The sequence below is a fragment of the Lampetra fluviatilis genome, chromosome 29 (assembly GCF_964198595.1).
Source record: "Lampetra fluviatilis chromosome 29, kcLamFluv1.1, whole genome shotgun sequence".
Classification (NCBI taxonomy): domain Eukaryota; kingdom Metazoa; phylum Chordata; class Hyperoartia; order Petromyzontiformes; family Petromyzontidae; genus Lampetra; species Lampetra fluviatilis.
The window spans coordinates 7691884-7715501 of NC_136303.1; the positions used below are offsets into that span (position 1 = coordinate 7691884).

The 23618-nt window shown below is 50.4% G+C and overlaps 1 protein-coding gene across 7 annotated transcripts in view; it reads left to right on the plus strand.

Moving 5' to 3' along the window:
* The window catches only part of BCL9L (BCL9 like), a 170943-nt gene that overhangs the window by 127284 nt on the left and 20041 nt on the right, over positions 1-23618 (plus strand). For 6 of the 7 annotated variants that reach the window (XM_078870094.1, XM_078870093.1, XM_078870092.1 and 3 more), the window contains 10 exons: positions 1515-1650; positions 3278-3540; positions 7526-7654; positions 8162-8239; positions 9931-10129; positions 14031-14109; positions 14276-16666; positions 17165-17447; positions 19962-20216; positions 20844-21062. In XM_078870094.1, the coding sequence (XP_078726220.1) occupies positions 3288-3540; positions 7526-7654; positions 8162-8239; positions 9931-10129; positions 14031-14109; positions 14276-16666; positions 17165-17447; positions 19962-20216; positions 20844-21062 (3886 nt within the window). In that variant the 5' untranslated portion in view covers positions 1515-1650; positions 3278-3287. The remainder of the gene's footprint in view (positions 1-1514; positions 1651-3277; positions 3541-7525; positions 7655-8161; positions 8240-9930; positions 10130-14030; positions 14110-14275; positions 16667-17164; positions 17448-19961; positions 20217-20843; positions 21063-23618) is intronic. The other variant, XM_078870098.1, reaches the window with a different exon arrangement.

Below are 23618 nucleotides of genomic sequence, written 5' to 3' on the forward strand. Positions count from 1 at the left end.
GATATACGCAGCAAGCCATAGCTCCCCTACTGGTGGGACTAATCCTCCAAGGCACCCTGGCAAACGAGACTCATCCTGGTCTCTGAGTTCTCATCAGGTTAAACAGAACAGACTGACCATGGCGGCTCTGGCCACATCGCATGCCGCCGTACCGCAGCGGCAGCTGTGCGGATCCTACGAATAATAAACCTCATCATCTCCGACCCAATTAGTGCCCCCGTCACACGCCGTGGCCAATGGCAGAGCACACGCAGATCAGCTCACGGGCCTCTCGTCCTGAAAAGAAAATGGGAAGGCGCCATCCCCCGTGTATTTTTCTAACCGATGAATAATTTTAAAATCTGGCGTTTTGGCCTAGACATCGATGCACAGTACGTCAGCGTGCTCTGGATAATGCTGCGCCGGTGTTTTCTTTACTTCTTCGTATCTACCGCATCGGGGACTAGGGGCCAAATTCCCATGTAGACAAAATGGCCAAAACGTAACGGCCGTGGCGGTTCCCCCCCTTCCCCCCCCATTATTGACGACGGAGACGCAGCAAGTTTTTAGCTTTCACATTCGTCAAGATGGGAATCTTCCTCTTGTGTACGGCCGATGTTGATGTCGGGCAACAACGATAATTTTACATCGAGGTGGTCGAGCCAGATGATTGCGTCAGGCAGGAGTAGTGGATTGATGAGAATCTGGAGCCGTGCGCGTTTGTGATCTCCCAGATTAGCAGTTGAGTGGTGGCGATGGAATTTGACCTGTTGGTGGATCTGTGCTCGTTTGCTCCGTGGCAAGGCGGCCTGGTGGCTATGGTTGGTGGGGGTCAAGCGCTGAGCTCGTATTGCCGAGATCCTGCGTTCGGATCCATCGCATTACATTCGGTTCTTCACTTAACCCTTTCCCATTCCGATGACGTGTGCGTACGTACGTGTGCGTATGTTATCGGAATGGAATCGGAAGAAAAGCTAAAATATAATAATTTTATTGGTACGTTTTCTGACCTGAATACCTACCGAAGCTCCCACAAAGCCGTGCGGGATGGCGTGTGGAACAGTTTGATGCCAGCTATCATAGAGTGCGGTCGTGTCAGTACTTTTCTCTGTGGTGAGTACAATGTCTTTAAAAACAACAGCGCTATGCCTCTCTGAGTAAAATTAACGCTGACCGCTTGCGCGTTCCGATATTCGGCGGTCAACGGGACTCCAACCCTGCAACTTGCAGACGTCTCAGAATGGGAAAGGGTTAGTTTGTCATTGGATCCTGTACATTCGGTTGTGAGAATTGTTCCCATACTCACCGGGAAGCTGAAACGATAATGAGCGACGCTTTGTCAAAACGCTGGCAACGCGTGACAATTTCATTTGTTTCGCTGCGGCGGGTGAGCGGGGAGGGCACTTGCAACATGAAATTGGCCGGACGGTTGCGTGGAACTTAACCGAAACAATGTTACGATGAATCGACATTCTCTCGCCACTTCGCCTCTGCGATGGTGACCATTGTGCGTCCCTGCGTTGTGTTTCTTTCAGCCGCCGCCGCCGCAGCGTCGAGGCCGAGCCGCGTGGGTACCCTGAAGCGGCTCGTTTGTCAGCGACGCTCGCCCGCCGCATGTGAGCGCCGAGACGACCGCTTCGGCCCGGCTCATGCCGTGGGGCAAAGTGAGAGGTAAGTTTTCCGGTGAATCGGCATCGATAGACAAGTCATGATTCTCTCGATCCAGTAGACAAGTAATGATTCCCTCGACTATCTCGATTTCGCATCTCCAATTAGCGCGGTTGGCTACGTATGGTGCGAAAGAATCTCAACATACTTACATAGATAAGTAATGGTTTTCTCGATTAATTTCTTAAAATCTATCATTATTTCAACCCCCCCCCCTCCCCGATTTGATCTCAGTTGCCCGATGAGTGTCGCGTCACGAGACTTAGAATTTATCGTCGAGCAGTGCAACCCTCCGTTACGGAGAATGGCTCACGAGAAGCGGACATCAGATAACTGCTCCTGAGCTTCTGTTTCTGCACATGAGGGAGGCAGAATTTTCCCTCCCAGTGCTGTGCAGAGAGTGATGTCGCGTGTCGGTCAGAGCGATGTTTTTAACACTCAGAGGTGCAAGTGAACCAAATTAAGTACAGGACCAAATCTTGACTTAAAGCTTCCGTGATTGCAGGAATTCATATTCTTTGGGTCTTTCGGTAAAGTCACGTAGATAGGTTCAAAGAAAATAACAAAAAAACTACGACGTTTCGAACGCTGGTGTTGCGATCGAAACCTCGTAGTTTTTTTTAAATTTTTTTTTATTTTCTTTGAACCTATCGACGTGACTTTACCGAAAGACCCAAAGAATACAGAAACAAATTTAATCGAATGCATTTTTTTAAATAGTCGTCATTAATGGGGCCAAGACCATCTATTTGCTATCCGAGAGGATCCAGGTTGACACATGCAGCTGTGACCTGGCTTCAAACCCAGGATTTCAGCAGTGGCAGCTCATCGTTCTGACATCGTAGTCACCCAGCCACCTCAAAATAAGCAATTCCTTGGCAATTGACTAACACACCGAAATATTGTCTACGAAGATATTGATTTTGCGGCTGCTGTTCAGTTAACACGTTGAGTTTTCGTGGTCTCCGTGCGGTTTTGATGATAAACCTTTGACAAAAATTTTTCCATAATCATGTATCATGTTGCGTGCATCGAAATTTCCGCAGCTAATATTCAATTCATGTGTTCTAATGGGCCATGTGGGAGATACTGTTTCGAGATGCCAATGCATTCCAAGCCCTATGCTTCATAAGGTCAAGGTGTTAAATCAATGTCAGTGGAAGCTACATTGTTTTCGAATTATTTTGGGGAATAAAACAGATCCCTTCATTGAAAACATCAAAATTTCTATCCCAATTCAATGATTGTATATTCGTCATCAGGAGTTGCTGTGGTGCAATGGTGAGCTCACTGGACTTGCAATCCAGAGGTCCACTGGCTCCATTCAATCTCCCGGCGCGGCAGTTGAAACAACAGTGGCAAGTATATCAAATTGTCCCCTGCCCCCCGAGCCCCCTGCAGCCTCTGTCCACCCAACAAAATAAATGGCTAAGCCACAGTTAGTCAATCGGCAGGTCGTGTGTGGTTGGGGTAAAGCGTGGGCACTCCCACGGCCTCGAATGTGACTGACCAACATGGAAGAATAGGCCAAACACCCTGCCAGCTTCGCTGTCACTGGTGGCCCTTCCGCTAGCAAATTGGCAGGGCCGCACATTTTTACCATTTTTTGTTTGTTCTCGTCCATCGCCAGCGGCCGGGCAATGATGAACCAGGGCAAGGCGGCAGTGAAGACCAGCTCCCAGCAGCAGCAGCAGCTGCAAGGCAGCAGCCCGGGTATGGCAGGCACCCTTGGCCCAAAGGGCATGGGCCCTGGCGGCCACCTGACGACCAAGGGGGCGGGACCGGGTGCCATGAGGGTCGGCAAGGGTCGCGGCAAGCGGGAGCGCAGCGAGTCGCTGGAATCGCGGGACCAGCGCGAGACCAACGCCTCCAATGCGGAGTCCGACTGCAAGGGTGCGTACCCGCGGGGGATGCGATGCCGCGGGGGGCGGGTAGGGGTGCCAGCCCCGTTGCATTGGTGGGGTTGGAACGGACTGAAGGCTCAGTGACCCCCCCACCACTGCCCTTCTCCCAGCACCCCCCTCCCCTCACTCTCTCCCCCTTATAAAGTACCGGTGGTGGCCATGAGCGGGAATCGAACTCGGGTCGCTGGGTTCGTAGCGCAGCACGCCAACCACTACACTACCGCTCCCCCCACACACGCGCGCGCATCCATAGGTACACACACACGCGCTTGCAGCAGATACACACAACTTTCAAGGTGCATACAGCAGTAAACGACTGAAATAATAAAGCAATGCTGCGTGAAGAACGCCTTAGACCTGCAACACTTTTGTATGGCACTGTACCCGCGGAGGGTTGGGGGGGAGGGTGACATGAGCAGGCACACTCCGTTACGCTTCCGCATACGGGTCACATGACAGATGTGACGTCACAGTTCACTTGCCGTGTAAAATATATGCATTATTGCCCCCCCCCCCCAAAAAAAAATGTTTTTTAATTATTTTTGCATGGTGTACAGTCTGGAAAGTACCCACATGGCAAATTTCAAGTTTGTTGCATATCGGGAAGTACGCTAAACATTTTGAACAGACACAAATTCACAAATTTCCTTTTTATATATATAGATTATAGCTGTGGCTCATATCTGTAGAAAGAGATAATGATATACAGGCGGTCCTCCACTCTTAGTTCCTGGAAAACCCATCGTAAAACGGATCGTCGTAAATCGGACCCGGTTTTCCCCATGGACAGTAGAAACCGTAGAAGCATCACCTGCCGTTGTGTTTCTCCTTCCAATGAGCCATATTTAGCAGGGTTTAATAGGTAAAATTCCACAAAAAACACTTGAGAATAAGAAAAAGATCCATGCCAAGTCACATCGGAAACCAGATTGACTCTGTTAAAATGTTTTGGGAGTTGCATTGTAAATCAGGTTTCTGCACCGTAAATCGATCCATGGTGACATATAAATGTCGTGAATGTGGATCGCCGTAAATCGGACTATCGCAAACAGGAGACCGCCTACAAATGTGAAATGAGAACATTCTAAGTCACTTATTTTTAAAATGTATACTCTTAGGTTTTTTCGATAAAGTCACCTAAGTAAAAATAAAAAGAAATAAAATAATAATAATAAAATAATAAATCACGACGTTTTGGAGGCAACATAAGTCTCCGTCATCAGGTGGCACCGTCACAGCTAAATTTACTTGCAGTCACGAAAGCGACCAAATCACTCTCGAATTAATCGCGCAACTCAAATTGCCTGCAACTACTATGTCCACATCTGGCAAAATATTTTCCCAACAACGAAATTACACGACGCGTTCAGGATTCCAACGACCAGTCATAGCTCGCAAATGTGTGCACGTGATGGAACGCGTTTGCTACAAATGGACGGGCAGATCGAAGCTTGAAAGTCGCGTCTGAGTTTCAATGAGCAACCGGCTCGCGCAACTGCTCGCAACTCGGTTGCAGAAACGCCCAGATAAACACGATTCCGGTGAAATGTATCTGGTTGTGGACCAGCATTTTATTTTGGTTGCGTTGTGGAAACCTCACGAGTTGTTGTCTCAGCCCCCTGCACGAGAGGTCACGCCGCAAGCTTTGGGTGCAGAGCCTCCTTCGATTCCACTTGGATGGCAGACCTCGGCCCAGCGCCGTGCAATGCCACGGCCTCGTGGTCCAGAAGCGAGTCTCGGGTGGCGGGGTGTGGTAGAGGGGTTGATGCCAGTAAGGCGGGGGGGGGGGGGGGGCAGGTGCAGCGGGTTATTACGTATTTCAGTTTGTCATCTTATACGTCCCGTAACGGGAACTCGCTTGGCTGTGCGTATTTGACGGCGATTGACGAGGCCGGGCTCGTCGTTTTTCCCGCCGCCGTCCTGTAGTTTTTTTTTTTGCAGGAGCGGCGGAGGGTTTGACTCTGAAACGAAACGACCACTGATCTCGCGGCCGTTGGCTTCCGCACCTTTTTTGCTGTCCCTGAACCCCCCCCCACCCCCCCTCTCCCTCGACCCCCCCCCCGCACCCCACAACTCCAGGCTGCCGTGGAAAGGCTATTCTCGGCTTAGTGCCAGGGTGGTTATTGATGTGCCACAAGGAGACAGTATATTTCCCTGAGATCAATACAGCAGGCCGTTTGCACTTATTTTCCATTTTACTGCTCAGCTTGGGGAAAAAATATGTACTGGAGTGATATAAACAAGCAGAAACTCCATTCCACTGCTGCCAGCGGTTTGTTAATCGTAACAACTGTGCGATGCGCATGTCCGTGTTTGGCAGGCAGGAGTGCATGCGTGCCCGGGAGCACAATATAGAGCATTGCTATTCAAGACGTCCTTGCGAGGAATATAAAGGGGAGAAAAAAAATTAATGGAGTGTACCATTGCTCACAGGGGCCATTCCTCTGCGCAGCTGTGCAGTCGTTTTAACTTTAATTGTGGAGTGTACCATCTTACGTGGGGAGGATTTCTTCACGCGGTGGAATGTTCCACCTTCACACGAACGGATTGCAATGCTCCCATCTTTGCGATGAGAGAATTCTAATTTCAAATGTTAAGTCTGAACGTTTTCTTCTTGGTTCACGAAATTATAATAACGCTGGCTTTTTTTTTTGTCAGTGAAATCCTCATTGAGGCTGAAAACAAATGTTCAAGCATGTTCTACATTGGGATGTTTGGTCAATCACCCTAATGAGCGTTTGGCAATTGAGAGAAAATTAAGACTACCCGCACATAACTGCATAGCACACAAAGCATCGCATGGATAGTTTGAGAAATCTATTCCTGTGCATTCATCTCCAGACCAAGTACCAGGCCGACCGTTAATTGGATTGTACTTTGTTTGGATGCTGGGACTTGTTAATGTTTACCTAGGAGAGCCGCACTCTGGGAAAGTCTTGTTTGAGATTATTGTTTATTTCCTTTGCAAGTATTTTTTTCTTCCTGCGATGTGCCCAGAGAAATACACGTGGTATGGTGACACGGCCCAGCGGCAGCGTATTTGTCTTTTCGTTCTAGAGGGGACGAGATGCTAATTCCCTCGCCTAGTTTGCAGGAGGTTGTGGGTTCGGTCCCGACCCTGACGCCTGAAATATATTTGGAGTATGCGTGTCTGTCTCCCCGTGGTCGCGTGGATTTTTCTCCGGGTCCTCCGATTTTTCCTGCCACATTTAGAATCGACATTGCGCATTTCGAGTATTTGGCTGCTATAAATGTGTACAAAAGCCACGATGGTGAGCAACCATTTGCGGTCAGGCCGCTTCTGACAAAAGAGCTGTGTAGCTCTGTGGGCCTTACCTGGTCAAATAGAACATAGAGAAATAGATAGAATACTGCATGTGTTTTAACCACACATATGTACCATTGTGTTTCACGGTGGACGTTAAAAAGCATGCGACATTATTCAACATAAGAGTCGGGCCACATGTGCCGGTGTCAAAGGTGCAAAGTTTTCAAAATGTGAAAATGACTCGCATATTACTTAATTGGGGGAAAACTCATAAAACTTAACTAATTATTTGTTATTTTACCAGGTAAAGCCCACTGAGCTGTATAACTCTTTTTCAAGAAGTGACCTGGCCACAAATGATAGCCCAACGAATTGGCTTATCATGTGGAAATGTATAGCAGCCAAATACTCTAAACGCATGTTGTTTCTAAATGCAGAGGGAAAAATCGGAGGTCATGGAGAAAAATCCACGTGACCACGGAGAGAACATGCAAACACCAAATATACAGGAGTCAGGGTCTGAATGGAACCCACGGCCTCCTGCATACCAGGCGAGGTAGTTAACATCTCGCCACCGTAGCACCCATAACGGTTGGGGGAGACCCTTCCGCCGGGCAGCGGCGTGGTCGAAGAAGTCGCAGGGCTGCACCTATGCCGTTTTCACGCGCGCGCTCTGCCGTCTGTGACGTGTCGCACGCGCGTGCAGACATGGTGTCACGCGGCAAGCGGAAGTGCGTGCTGGAGAAGAAGACCCCGTACAGCGGAGACGAGTGGTGCTCGGGGCCCGACAGCGATGCCGATGACAAGCCCTTCCTCGCCGCCAGCGCCGCCCCCAGTGAGCGCCCAGTCACCACATGTCGCCTCGCCACCCTCTTCGCCGTTATGTTTCACGCGTGGTCGAGCTTTCGCGACCGATATTATCCTTAACAAAGGTTTTTTTGTTTGTTTTTCGGCTTGGATACGCCGCGTAAATATGAATGTGTCGTTAAACCCGCCGCCACCCGAGACGCAGCGAATTGGTAAAAGTTTGTCACGTAAATAACACGTGACCAAAGAATTACTACTTCAGCATACCCCTGTGTGTGTTGGGGAGTAAACGCACAACATGTACGCTTTGAGTACGGCGTTTCGCTGGTGATTACAACCAGCTCCATCGGACGATTTTCCAGAATTGCGATGACATAGCCTTTGCTCTGTTTAAGACTAAAACAGGAAGACTGTTTTGGCAAATCGCCCGATGGAACTGGTCGTAAACACCAACGAAACCTCTCCCCTTGTTCTCTCACTGGGCATCGCTACTACTGCTACTACTGCGTGGGGTTTTCGCGCTTGTGCTGTATAGCTCAACCCGAGCGGCACCCAAGGAACGGAACGCGTCCGAGAGGACGTCCACCGAGGAGGAGATGGAGCGATGAAATCGGTTCGTGTGCAGCTGCTCGGATCATTATTACATCGCTGGATCGTGAGAGGTGGCGGCGGTGGTTTGGCGAGGCCACCGTCCAGCAGTGGATTGACCATGGCTCACCATAATGATGATGATGATGCTTTGCGGAGCTCCGATGTGTTTCTGGGTCGCACCGCGTGTTGCTCGCCATGATGCCCGACGTTTCGCTCCATGTGCCTGGGAGCTTCTTCAGGAACTGATTTTAGCAGCTCACGTTCTATGTGTAGCAGCAGCTGAATTTCGTCGGCAATTTTTTGTTATTTTAATTTTAGTGTATTCGACGACAACCTGTCGAATCTTAGTCAAATCTTAGTCTGTATATAAGATCCAGGATGGTCACGTCTATGCGCCGCTTCTCGGTGGCAGCCCCAACAGTCTGGAACGATATCCTTCTGCACATTCGCAGCATCACCTCAATCGCCTGTTTCAAGAGAGACTTAAAAACTCACCTCTACGAGCGATTCTGAGCTTGGCTCCGCGCCTTTGAGTTGCGACCACTACGTCTGCAAATTTGCGCGCGTTACAAATTGAACTATTATTATATGTAAGTATTTTTAACTTCTTTCGCACCATATATAGCCTATCATGCCAATCGCTTAGTCATTCTCTTGGTCTAGCTGACTAAAGGTGTCAAACATTTAGTTCACTCTCATCGGACATCAAGCGGAACAGCATGCGATGCAACTCGGAAACACATCGGAGAGATTTCTGGGCATTGTCGCTGAAACCTCATTGGTCAGTCGGCCTCCATGGGACTGTCAGATCTTCAGCTACTGTAATTGTAACGTGGTGCCGATGATTGCGTCTAAAATGCTAGTTTATATTTCTATGAGTGTCCATATAAAAACAACTCATCACATTCATCAATGCACGATCACTGCATAATTAGTGTAATTAAATAGCTCTCCAAAGCTAAGCATCGCGGAGCCTGGATGGGGTGACCCACCCTGCACAGAGGTTTTCGTAAGCTTGCAGAGCTACCTGCTGGTCAACCAAGGGCAGTGCAGAAACACCCCAACATTCTGCTGTTGTTCTGTGCTCCCAGCATGCTCACCGCCTGCACCAACCCGCACCGATCACGTGGCAAAGTATGGTAAAAAAAAAAACGCCCACGGCCCGCTCGCCATTTATATAGGTCGTCATTCGGCAGTGGCTTGACAAATGGCAGTGGATGTGCTATGTGGTATGGTGGGTACGTAACGCCTACTGCGGGGGACCTTTTGTGATGAATTGTCTTCGGCAGAGCGAGTGGATGAGGATGCGGGTCGCAGTGAAATGGGCTGCACGCAATGCCACGGGCCATATCGGTGCAGAGAGATGATCCTAGAAATGTAAAAGGAGAATTATAATCTCAATCGATTACGATGTAAATCCATACATGAACTTTGAGTCGAGTTCGACACGGGTGCCTCAATTCATCAACCTTGCAGGTTTCTCTGTGATCAGCAGCCTATTTATGCGACTGATAAATCGTTATACAAATTGCATGTGATTGGAGGATATTGATTAACATGGAAATTTTTACTCGTGTGGCTGATGTTGGCTCAGTGGGGTTTTGAGCACCCTGGCACAAAGCATCTGCCTTTAATTGCATGTACCCTGAATTTTAAACAAAAGTAATAGCAGTAATCCGTGCATGTTTGTTTTTATTCAACGCAACTGCAAAGAGTGCACAGGGGGTGGCCGGGAGGTCATGAAACCTTCAGAGGCGGCGGCCCCTCCTCTCGCCTGCCCCGCGGCCTTCGCAGCGGTCCCCGCAGGCCTTCCAAGCATGCCCCATGCCCCCACGGGTGCCCGCCCCCCTCCAGGACCAGTGAAGGCCCGGCCCTCATCTGTGCTCATCTTCTCCACGGAGCTGGCCAATAGGTGAGGCCGTGACCCTTGGCTCAATGCTCTCACGTTGCCGCAGCACTCTCCGCCGTCATAGTGTGAGAGTCGAACGCTACACGCTCCTCAACGTGTCGTAGGATGTTAAGGTCAATTGGATTAATATTCTTAGGTTTTTTCGGTACTTGATACAGCTATCGTGCTGTGACGGTTCCACCTGAAGACGGAAGCTTGTGTTGCCTCCGAAATATCGTGATTTTTATTTTATTTTTATTTTACTTTTATTAATTAAAATTTTTTACCTACGTGACTTTACCGAAAAAACCTAAGAATATAAATCCTTGCAGTCACGAAAGCTTCAAATCTAGAAAGAGTCGATTGGATTCTTTTTTTTTCCGCAAATTTGCCTTGATGTTGGATGTTGGTATTTTAAGGAAAACGAGTAGTATTATTTAAAATTTCAGATCGTTGACGTAGTAATTTAACGTGTCTTCGCTCGAGCAAAAGCGACGTCACCTGACGTTGCATGACAACCACTGTTGGCTAGGAAAACACGGACGGAAGTAACGCTAAGAAGTGACGTCATTTCCCGTGACAACACATTTTCGGATCAATCCAAAACACGTTTTTTTCCCCTTTCAGATCGCCCGAAATTTCATTCGCAGATCCCGATTCTTCATACGTTGGTCACCAACACGTTCCCATTCACAAGTAATTGAACACCGTCCTGGGCCCTGGCATTGGACGGTTGTTCAATTCATTACCCTAATCACCACCGAATCGGAACGTGTAGGTGAGCAACTATTAAACACTGGTTTAACGTGGGTACTGAAATACATTTTTTGGAGGGGAATTTTGGAATTTAATTTGAGCATCTGAAACACAATCGTAGACTTTTGCCTTGTTTGCAGTTAAACACAAGTATTGTGACTAAAAAAAGTTGAAAAGTGGGCGATTTAAGACTACGTGTCACGTTGTCGTAACAGGTCGTTGAAATTTTAACAGTTAGCTACTTGTACAAATACTACCGTTCAAACGTTAAGTAACGCATCCTCGTCTACGTCATACTAATTCCGTGGTGAATGTGACTTAGTGTAGAGCTACGTTAGGGTGGCACATGGACGATGATGACGATGATGATGACAACGACGACGTTGGCAAATGCCTGCTGTGTGCGTGCGCTCGCGCGCATTTGCACATCTCTATCGGAGCAAGATCTCAGTGCGTATTCAAGCGCGTTCAAGATTGCGAGCCGGCAATAATAGTCGTCTTACGCGAGAGGAGTGCCTTGCTTCGACGAACGCGTCCAAATCTGCGAGTTTGTGAGTCGCCTGTTGTTAAATAATTGGTTTATAAATCGTTCCTTTTGGTATCACGGCCCCTTGCACACAGTCATCAGATGTTAACCAAAGGACGTCGGCGCTTTAACCCAGCGTGCATGTGGAGCGCGTAATTAATACTACAATTTGATCAGGTCATCAACGAAGGAAATGTCTAGAGCTTCATCCTCGCTTCTTAGAGCGATGAATCTGCAGGTAAATGGTTTAGCGCGCGCCCCGCGCGTGTTTCCACACGTGCCCGCGCGCCTGTATGTGTTCACACAAAACAAAGACAAAGATCCCCCGTATAGCTTTAACAGATTGTCGGGGCAAGTGCTGTTCGCGAGCACCTATGAAGGCCAGAACGGCACACGAGGAGGTTGGTGGCCAGCACCACGTCCAGCGCCTTTGTCTCCACAGCGGTGATGTTTTTACACACCGCACCATGTTCTCATTTGAGGCTGAGTCAACCTCGGGGAGGCCCAGGACCGGTTCAGATAATCATCACCGATGTTGGGTGTGAGCGGGAATTGAACTCGGGCCGCCAGGTTCGTAGCGCAGCGTAGCGCTAACCGCTACACTACTGCTCCCCACACACACACACACACGCGCGCGCGTGCTTGTGTTGCGAATGCGCGTGTTGCCCGTGCACGTGCACGCTAATTCCCTTCCCACCCACTGTAATAACACGCGTCGTTGCTCGGCCTTTCCCATCGATTTGTCGTGTGAGCGGTTGAGCCGGCGCTGCCTCCGCGCCGCTGCTGTGCGTACGTTGAACTTCTGTCGCACCCTACGTACAAAGCCGACCGTGCCAATCAGAGGCGCGTGGATATACGTTGAACTTCGCTCGCATTGTACGTAGCCGACCATGCCAATCGGAGGTGCTGTTGGGCGACCGAGCACCGCGCAGGGTTTGCCATCGGGCCTATGAGCAACCATTTGTATTTCCATCCTTACAGTGTGGGCACGAACGTGAAGAGTGTTTTCGTATTGATTATTTTAACTTATTAACCCTTTCCAGTGCTAATATTGCGGGCTGAAAATGTATTCGACGCCAATAACAACTTTCAGTGTAAACTGTTGTATTTAATTGAACGCGTAGGTTTTTGCAGCCGGCGTTATGATTCGTAATTGATTTTATGGTTAGGCCGTGTAATGATCTGGCAAAGATTGTCTCTTGATTTACAGATTTGAATTGGAGCCAAACAGAATAATTTTTCACATGGTAGTGTTTAATGACGTGCCAATAATTGTAGTTGCAATTCACCGACGAGTTGAAGGACTCTTCTGTAAGAATTATTCCGGTGAGCTGAAACAATTATGTCTGGCGAAGCGAACGCTCTCGCACGCGACATTATCATTTGTTTGGTTATGTCAGGTGGTGGCGGGTTACACGGCAGAAAATTGGCCAGATTTTTAAGTGGCGTCGCCCAAACTCAGTTCTTTAATCAACATTCAGCTTCAGCTGTGTTTATTGTGCTTCTCCAAATAGGGGAAACTACGAATGTTGGGACCTTGGCCATTTTTTGGTATAACAACAGGAAAGTATCACTGAGTCTCAACATGTTTCATTCAGCAGGATCCTGCTAAGTTTCTTAGTCGAGGGTAACGCTGCTATGTGCGTTCCCGCTTGTATAACTTGCGGGTAATTAAAACATTTGGATTATGACGCTGGCACGTGTGGCCTAATCTTTTATAAATTAACTTAATGACCCCCATGGGAACCAGCGGCTCAGTGGTAGAGTGAGTCGCTCACAATCGTAAAGTTACGAGTTCAATTCCTGGTTAGATGTTGACTCAGCCCATATTCCCTCAGTCGGTAAACTGAATAATGGTGGCTTGGGGAGGCCTTCATCCAGCATTGGATTGATCTTGACTGGCTATGATATGTAGTCTGTCAGCCGTGTATCATATGGTGTACACGGTGTGCGGTGGTTGGGTATAGTGTATGCAGTGTGTCTCGTGTGTGTGTGTGTGTATATGGGGAGCGGTAGTGTAGCGGTTAGCGTGCTGCGCTACAAACCTGGCGACCCGGGTTCGATTCCCGCTCACGGCCAACATCAGTGACGATTATCTGAACCGGTCCTGGGCCTCCCCTAGGTCGACTCAGCCTCAAATGAGTACCTGGTGCGGTGTGTAAACATCGCCACTGGGTAGACAAAGGCGGCCGGGCGTGGTGTTGGCCACCCACCCCCTCGTGTGCCGTGCCGGCCTTCATAGGTGCTCGCTAACAGTCTGTTAAGGCTACATGGGGGGTCTTTGTCTATGTGGTGCATATACAGGTTCATCTCACAGATGGTACGAAGCAAAGCCACGCGTGACAGTTGCCTGCCGAGTAGTGCACACAGTACTGTACACAAACAATGTTGTCCCACGTCCGACCGCATCGCCGCATATGATGGAATACAAACCTCACATAGAACATTTTGGCTAGAAATTGGTTAGCCGCGTATGCGCCAAAACGCACAAACCGAAGTCGCGTTCGGTGCCACTTAAATGTTCATCAGTGACACGTTGTGCCTGGGAATGTGTCTGGTTATGGAGTTCCCAGTCGTTTGCTCATGCTGTGAACTTTGTGCGGGATATAACCCTGCATTACGCGTGTCCACTACCCATTGCAGGGCAGCGGAGGCAGTAACGCAGGGAAGGTCCGACTCCATTCTCTCCTTCCATAAGCAAGAGAAGGGCTTCCTACAGAAGGTAGATTTCTGCCCACACTAACATATGATCACACTTTGAATGCGGGATACAATGACAGCACTTGGGGATTAAGGCAACGATGGAGGTGGTGGTAATTATGGTGGTGACGATGTTGATGATGATGATGCTGATGATGTGTGTATACCTGCTGCTGTCGCGTGCATAGAATAACCAGCCCCCGGTGAGCCGCACCTTGTCGCAGTTGCTGCAGCAGCAGCAGCCGCCTCACCGAGCGACACCACCAGGAGGTGTCCACCAGCAAGCGGAGCACTCGCCCTCACACCCCCCACAGCCGCAGCAACCACAACCGCAGCAGCAGCAGCAGCCGCCCTCCGAGCCGGGCCCCCACCCTCTCCCGCCGCAGGAGAATGGCCCCGCTTCCGAAACGTCGGGCAAGGACGGCGGCGGCGGCGACGACTCGGCCGTGGAAAACGGGTCACAGGGACGCGAGACGCCCTCCAACCGCCAGAGTCCGCTGCTGGGGCCGGCCGCTGCGAGACCGCCGGCGCCGGTGGGGGAAGGCCCGACCAACGGCACGGAGGCGGCGCCCGCTGCGTCGTCGCAGGCCCCCGGGGGCTGCGGCGGCTGCGCGACACCGGGGCACGGCGGTGGAGTGCCGGCAAACCAGGCGGGTGGCCCTCGTGGCCCCGGCGGTCCCGGTGGTCCCGGCGGTCCCGGCGGTCCCGGTGGTCCCGGCGGCCCCTGCGTCCCCGGCGGGCCGTGCGGCCCTTGCGGCCCTTGCGGCCCATGCGGCCCCGGCGGCCACCTGCTGGTGGGGAACACGGAGGGACTGTCGCTGGAGCAGCTGGAGCACCGCGAGATGTCTCTGCAGAAGCTACGCGACATCCAGAGGATGCTGTTCCCGGAGCAGAGCGACCAGGACTTCCCGCTGCGGACTAGCACTTCCAACTGGGGCCACAAGCCCAACCACGACGGCGTGGGCATGAAGAGGGCACCCGACGAGCAGCTGATGCCGCAGGGCATGAAGAGGCCCGAGGACCCGCTGCAGGCGATGATGTCTCAGACGCAGAGCCTGGGCGGCGGGCCGCTGGAGCCCGGCGCCATGCAGCCATCGGCCGTGCACCCCAACTCGATGCTGTCACTGCAGGAGCAGCAGCCCGGGCTGCACCCCGGGGCCCTGCTATCGATGCAGGAGCACCAGGCCGGCCGGGCCATGCAGATGTCGCCCGGCAGCGGGCAGGAGCAGATGACGCCGGAGCAGCTGGCGTGGCTCAGGCTGCAGCAGGAGTTCTACGAGGATAAGCGACGAAAGCAGGAGCAGGCCGTCCACCAGAGGGGCTTCCAGGAGATGATGATCCTGCAGCAGCAGCAGCAGCAGCATCCGCTGGGAGGGATGCCGAGGCCGCCGCCCCCTCCGTACCGGAATGTTCCTGGGGGGCGGTTCCCCGACGGTATGATGCCCGGCATGCGGGACCAGTTTGGCGACCCACTGGACTTCCCGGGCCCCATGGTGGCGAGGAGCATGGGCGGCTTCAACATGGGACCGAGGTTCCCTGGGAATGCCATGCAGAGGTTTCCCGGCGGCGGGCGGAGGCTCATTGACATGGACGGCCCCATGAACCCGATGCAGCAGCAGCAGCAGCTGCACCCGGGCCTCGCGTGGCAGGACGAGCTGATGTCGGTGATGCCGGGCGGCCTGGGGCCTGAGCGGATGCCGGTGCCCGAGCAGCTGCTGCGCCAGCGGATCATGGAGAAGCGTGGGATGAGAGGCTTGGGCATCCCGGCGGGGCGAGGCATGCCGCAAAACCCGGACATGGAGCGGCTCTTCCACTCCCAGCGCCACCTGGATCCGGCCATGAACGCGGGGCTCTTTTCCCCCCTGCCCGGCGACCACTCGCCCGTGCCGCACCCGGGCATCGATCCCGGTGTCCTGCAGAGGGGCATGCTGATGAGTCCCAATATGGGCGGCCCTCAGCCGGGACTCGGTGGGCCGGATTTTGAGATGATCGGTCCTGCCCCGAGAAACCTCAATCTCATGTCCCCGCAGCAGCAGCAGCAGCAGCAGCAACAGCAGCAGCAGCAAGCGATGATATCCCAGAAGCTGCGAGACTCCCTGCAGCAGATACCAGAAGAGGACATATTGCTGGGACCGATGGCGGAGAGCGCAGACCTCCTGATGCTGGCGCAGCAACACCAGCATCAGCAGCAGCAGAAAATGCTGATGTCAGCGCAGCAGGGCCAGCACGGCATGATCATGTCACCGCTACAGGACTTCCCAGGCGGGCCCGGCTCGTTCCCGGACATCCTGCAAGGCATGGAGGCGCTGGAGCAGCAGTTTGGGCCTGACCAGGCCATCATGGGCAACAGCCTGGCGAGGCCCGGCCCCGTGGGCCCCGCAGGGCCCATGGGTAACGCGAGCGTGGTGGCGCCGCAGAGGGCGCTGGGACGACGGCCCGCAAAGCTGCCATTGCCGGCTTCTCCGGGAATCGGGGCGATGAAGTCGCCCAGCCTGGGGCCCGTGCACTCGCCCGCCGTCAACTCGCCCAGCACCGCCATGGCCACCCCACCTAGCGCCTCCATGAAGTCCCCCGCGCAGGTCTGTGGTTGTTCACCGTTTCATTTCATTCAGAATTATAATTGGATATCTTTCTTTTTTTAAATTAATTAATGACTGTAAGTGGCCGATTGGCTCAGGCGGCTAAGGCTTTCACCGGCCCGCAATGACCAGTGTGGAGAAGTATGGTCAACTTACTTTGGTGAACCTGCACAGCGTGGAGTATGTTTGTTTAACTTCTTTAGCACCGTACTCATACCTGTCAACCTATACGGTTTGCCCGTCTTCTTGGACAGGTCCATATGGCATACAGCCGTTTCTGTACAAGCAAAAAAAAATTGTCTTTCTCCCTTGTGATGGGACTTTGTAGGATGAACGTTGAGATTTATAAAGGCACGGGGTGACCAATAATGTTTGCGAGCCTGCCGTAGCAATCTGTGCCAGGCCCACTTGACGAGGTTTTCGTGAACGGAGCCAGCTCGCTTCTCGGTGGTCGTCATGGGAACACGGCATTAACCAGCGTTTCATGTCTCGACCCAGGCACAGACGGCACTGGCGGCCTCTGCATCTGGGAGCGTGGGAGGTGGAGGCGGCAGCGGCGGCGGCGGCGGAGTTGGCTCGGCTCTGAGTGGGCGGTCTCCGGCGGGCTCGCCCGCCCACCTGCGCTCGCCAGCCTCCTCCCTGCCGGCACCGTCGCCCGGTTGGGCCTCCTCTCCCAAGGCCCCTCCGCCGTTGCCGAGCCCGGGCGGCGTCGCGACGCACGGCAAGGGCCCGGCGAGCCACGGCGGGACCCCGGCCCCACCGCACACCGGCATGGATGCAGGTGCGCACGCTGCAGAGTCAGCAAAGCGATGTCACTTTTCTCCGACGCAGCGTCAGATTTCACGACGTGACGATCATAGCCGGTATCGGTTGACCATAACGTAGTGAGTGTATACCGTATTTTCCGGATTATAAGATTGCTCTGGAAAGTAAGACGCACCCCAATTTTTTGTCGGTGAAGTTATACAAATCTGGTCACGCACGAACACACATGCTACCGGATTATAAGAAGCACTCCCAATATTTTGCTTTAAAATAGAATTGGCGCAGTGCGTTTATAATCGAGACAATACGGTGTTTTTCATTACTTTATTGTACAGCGTGCCGAAGTCATTTCCCAAGTGAGTAACATTAAAACACAACTTGATCACACTTACATTGTTATTGTACTGTTAACAAGAATTATCTACACAGGATTCCCCTAGAAATTTTTTTTTTTATCTAAGTACTTTTTTTATTTGATTACGAAAAAAGAAATGTTACCTCTTTGAGTGAATTTTCGGGTCAAGTAATGGTCTCATTGTGCTGAATAATAGATGACACGTTTCACTCTAAGAATTGGATTGTAATTCAGTCGTCATTGTAAAAAAAAAAACACACACACAAGTTCAAAAGTGCATTGCTTGTTTTGCGGCCACGTGAAATACCACATGTAATATTAACGTGGGCTGTTTAATGTTTAATAGGATCTGTGTGTTGTGAATTTTTTCGTCAATAGTTTGGACAAACGTAGAGATGGAATATTTCAAGGGTGCACGTTGATTCATTCAGCTGATTAAATTTGTGTTTAGAGGTGGCCGAGGCGGCTATAAGGTTAGGACGCTGAGCCTGCAATAGCTAAGGTCCTGAGTTTTAATTCAGTCAGTGTGTCTGTGATTATACTGGGTTCTTGAGTGCATTGAGTTGATGGTCTCAGCCCCCATCAGCAAGGACTGCACACCAAAAATATCGCATCAAATTAATTTTTTTTTTACTTTGCTAGAATCCAGCTCTGAGAATTAAAATATCGGTTTAAATGTCATGCTTCGAACCTCATTCATATGCAAAGCGAATGGGGAAAGTGCCGCCCTCAACTGTGTTGAGCACATATTACGAAGCCGTTCTCCAATACGCACCAATTGCGTCGCTCTGCGAGAGATCCGAAAGAATTCTACGCATCCCGGCGTGACGCTGATAGCACAATCGTAATTAAATTGTGGAAAATACGACATATTAAATAAAAAGAATCGTCTTTAATTCGCCCCCTTGAGTATGGCTGCATGCACTGATATGCGAGCACAGTAATACAATTTCGAGGATTTAATTATTTTTTACGTCTACGAGATATTAAAATGGATCGCGCGAGAATGACTTAACTGAGTTTCAAAAGGCAATATTTGAGCTAAAGTTGCGAACGAAAATTATCTTGAAAAAAGTAACTGTTGGCAAAAAAAACCTGAAGTTAAAAACACATAAAATCTTCACAGACCTAATTAACAGATGAAAGAAAACAATGATGACAGAAATGTAATAACTTTTTACGGTGCAATTTCAGAGGTCAAAGAGTTAGTTTGTCGAGAGCGGCGGTGCTGAAATGCGTGGGGCCGAGGTTTTCTGTTGCATCATCTCTGTGTACGCTCAGGAATTTAATGATGAAGTTAACAACCCCACATAGCATTCCGTTCACTTACTATCCCAGACATTCATCCCGTGTCTGTAGCCATTATTGAAAAGCACTTTAACGCTCTATCCCAAGCAAATCGTCAAGCGGTCGTCTTTATGTGCATGCACTCATTATTGAATTCAGTACATGTGGTACGGACACGTGATAATAATGTCGGGTCCACAAGATCTGAAGTGCCCCATTGTCAGTGTGTTTTTAAGATTTATAGGCGACGTTTCAGGCAGTGGCCCCTTCCTCTATGGGAAACATAGAGGTGGTCACATAGAAGTACAGTACGACGATGGATTTTACTGTAGTCCTCTGCTGCTAATAGCATAGCATAGCCCTGCAGACCCCTATAACAAATTGGCATGCATGTTGATTGCCCATTGATTAACATCCACTGTGAAGGAGATGGCGCGGTGGCGAGATGTTAACTACTTCGCCTGGTATAGAGGAGGTCAGGGGTACGATTCTAACGCCTGCTGTATATTTGGAGTTTGCATGTTCCCCCCGTGGTCGCGTGGATTTTTCTCCGGACCCTCCAGTTTTTCCCTCCACATTTAGAATCAAGACGCGTTCAGGGTATTTGACTGCTATAAATTTTCACGTGATAAACCACTTCGTTGGACGATCATTTGTGGCCTGGTCGCTTCTGAAAAAGAGCTATATTTGCTCAGTGGGTACACTACCTTGCAAAATTTTAAAAAATAGTTTTAGTTTTGCCATTTACAGTTATTACACCTGCAGTATTAACCAGGGGCGGCGGCCGCCGTGCCCTCGCATTCCGGCAACGAGCGGCAAACACGCCACGGCTGGGCCACACGCATCTGGTCGTCAACAACGCCAGTGCCTGTTCCCCGGCGAGTGCAGGTACCAGCCAGGCGGGGCAGCTGGTGAGCGTGGCCGGCCCCGCCAACTTTCCGTGCACAACCAAGGAGCCGCCGCTGCCGCCACCGCCCAGCTCTTCGCAGCATCCCCTGTCGCTCATGTCGCGGATGTCGCAGTTCGCGATGCCCAGCTCCACGCCGCTCTACCACGACGCCATCAAGACCATCGCGAGCTCCGAGGACGACCCCCCGGGGCCGGACCGATCGCCGGGTCTCCCGGCATTGCCGCCCCTCGCCGGTGAGTTAGGGGGCTTGCCACCTCCGGGACATACAGTCAGGAGGAAGAAGATTATCTCGCGATATTATCGGACAGCAGAGGCGAGAAATACGTGTACATTTATAGTCTGGAGTTGTGTATTATTATTATTATGCAACTGACAATAAAACGTAACTTTGATTGTCCCGAGAAGATTTGCACCATTCCCCCAGGACGAGCTTCCTGCCAAAAAGAGGATGATCCTGGGAAAACCAGGAGGGGTGGCAGCGCTGCTGGTGGTGGCCTTATGTGTGCTGGGTGGTAATCGATTGCTATGGAAAACCGTCTCCTGAAATATGATACTGAACAACGAGACAAAATAACGTTCTCCAGAAGATAAAGCCATCCTCCATAACTTTTGCTGAAAAACACAGGGGGAAAAAAAACTGCATTATAATCCGGAGCATACGGGAGCAGCATGTGGTATACATTCTTGTTTAATCTTAATTTTGGAGCTTTCGTGACTGCAGGAATCATTCTTTGTTTCGTAATATACGTTTCGTAATATACTATTATTTTAATTTATTATTTTATCTTTAGACGTGACTTAACCGAAAGAAACAAAGAAACATTCTTGTTTTTTTTAATGTGTGTGTGTTGCTTGCAAAGGTCCCGGCCTGAACACAGGACACATGGGGCCTGGCAGGATTCCTTCCCAGAATACCTTGGGGCCAGGGGCAGCAGGAAGCCCCCTGGGGATGAGCCTGGCGGGGCAGCAGGCCCTTGCCCACGGGCCCGGCGGGGCAGCCATGCTGTCCGCTCACAGCCCGGCCGGAAGTGGGCCCATGAGCCTGGGCGGCCCAATGCATCACTCCGAGATTGGGCCAGGTACATTACCGTGCCGTCTGATGCATTGCCGCGTTGTCCACGATAATAATGGTAGAATGATAATAATACTTGCACCTAAGTCTTGGAGGTGGACTGACTACTGTGCAGCATTTTCAGGATCTGCTTGATACGCATCGTTGGCTTTAGCCTTGATGACATCTCATTCTTGATTTCTACTGTGCCAATAGCGTAAGGAAACATCACTTTTTTATGTTTAAGCCGAGGGGAACCCCTGAATAGCAGCTTGATCCATCCATCCAGGAGTGTCAGATCCAGGTTCGGAGGTTGATGATCAGTGTATGTCAGCGCTTCCTCTTGGCACAAGCCGTCCCTTTAAGTGAGAAGAGGCATCATGCGCACATGCAAAGCTTCCTTCTGCTATTTCCTATTCCACAATTCAATGGCAATCTTCTTCCGCTGACATGTACCGGCAGGGAACAGCACAGGAGAGACACACTGAACCTTCAGCCAGTGCCTATTCCAATAAACATGTCCTAGATTTGTACACAAACCCATAACATGTTATAACGTATATAAACAGACCTCTGTTCTCCACATATAAAGTTGTTTAAGCGAGCAAACTTCTGGACCGGTTTTTGACATTCCGGGTCTGTCTGCAAGAAGCAGGACTTGTTAAACGAATGTTGCTGGCTTTCCAGATGTTCATTTCGAGAGCGCTCCATCTGAATTTGATCGCGCTTATCTGAGGAGTTCTGTTTGACTTCAGAGGCACGATGACCCATGTCAAGGATGTTACCCTTTTATCGTGTGCTCCACGCTAAGCCGAATGGTTGGTGCACGCTTTGAATGCAATGCACCGTCGGCAAAATTAATTAATTTATTGAGCGGTCGCGCACAGATCATCGCTGTCGCCGTCGTCTTATGTCTGCGATGCTGCCGAGTAGAGCACAGTCCAGAATACGCGCTACTAACTTGGGGTGTGCTCATGATTTTCGGGTTAATCTGAAAAATGTCAAATAATTCTGCCTGAGATACTACCTTTTGGAGAATCCAGGAGGAAAAAAAAACAAACAAACCCCAGTGAAAGATTATTTCGAAAAGAAAGTGATTTGATGTCACTTCAGCTGTTTCCCCTTAAAATATGGTGTTGCGTGGTGTCGAGTTATATATCGGATTGTAATCTGAAAATCCGAGAACAGATCCAAAGCTTTCCCTTAAATGCGAAGATCTGAAACGTTTCATCCTGAAACTCATACCGAGTGCTGACCAATACGTACAGAATTGTTTTGTATAATATCTCTCTACAATCTCTCTCCGCACCTCCGATTAGTACAGTTGGCTACGTACGGTGCGAAAGAATGTCAACATACATCGATTCGGTGATCTGATCTCCCGTTTGTAACAATGCACGCTATGAATTGACCTGACTGTTCTAAAAATTTTTGAGACTTGGAGTAGCTCTAGTGCATAAACATTCGTGATGTGCTTGTGCAAAATCGGCCAACAGTAAAATTTGCCCAAGCTATTGCGTGAAATCCACGGTCCACACAATAAAGAATTGGCTCGTCTTTCAGGGAATACCGAAACGTGTGCGTTGGTACAAATCGGAAAGATCTTGAGCTCCTCTGTCGTGAACTTGATGCCCCGCTTGGTTAGGTCGTCCGGTTAAACCTACATCGTTTTTTTTGCTAACTCCGAACAATAATTTAGACTTGTGCAGCGCACTTTCCGTTGACGTGCGCACAGGGACTTTGCCGTGTTTCCGTCACGCGGCCGAGCTCCGTAATAGCCGCGCCGTTTTCACCGTCGTGGCTGACGACGCAATCGTCTCTGCTGCGATTGTGCCGCACGAGCAAGGGGAGGAGCATGTGGCAGGTTCACCGATAAGCGCTCTTATGACACTTTATCTACAGAAGGAGCGATGGCCGCGCCACGCCGACAGGGCCACTGTCTCCCCCCGGTCCGCTGAGACACGCGCAAGCTCGCAGAAGCACGCCGGCAGATATTTGATTTCGTTTCTTCAAGGTGTGCAGATTGCCCGTTAAGCAGGGGATGACAGCATCGTAATGCAATTTCCATTGGCTCGAATGGCAGGCTGCTGTGCGTGGGCGTGCAGAACTGGCCGAAATGTGAGATGTATTTTGCCGTATTCTGCGGGTTATATGAGACGCTTCGGAAAGTTGAAGACGCACCCCCAACGCTTGTGCCCGGTGTCAATAAGGTTAAACACGCCTGGTCACACGCACACACCGAACGGATGATAAGACACCCCCCACTACTTTTGCATTTAAATACAATAAATAGTGCATCTTGATCTGGAGAATACAGTTATGTGCTTATTTAGGTATCCGCAAAAAAGGTGGGTTATGGTAATTAAGCTGTGCTTAAGCTGTCCGTTTGTATTGAGTTGGGTCATTGCAGTAATACATCAACCCCTATGACCCTTACTCATTTAAACGTTTGTTCTGAACCAGGATTTTTGGGTGTATGTCTAATCGTGCTCCGTGTCCAATTACAATCTTGAGCGAGCCACTATATTTATTTCAATCTTTTTTTTAATTTTACTAGGTAAGGCCCACTGAGCTATGTAGCTCT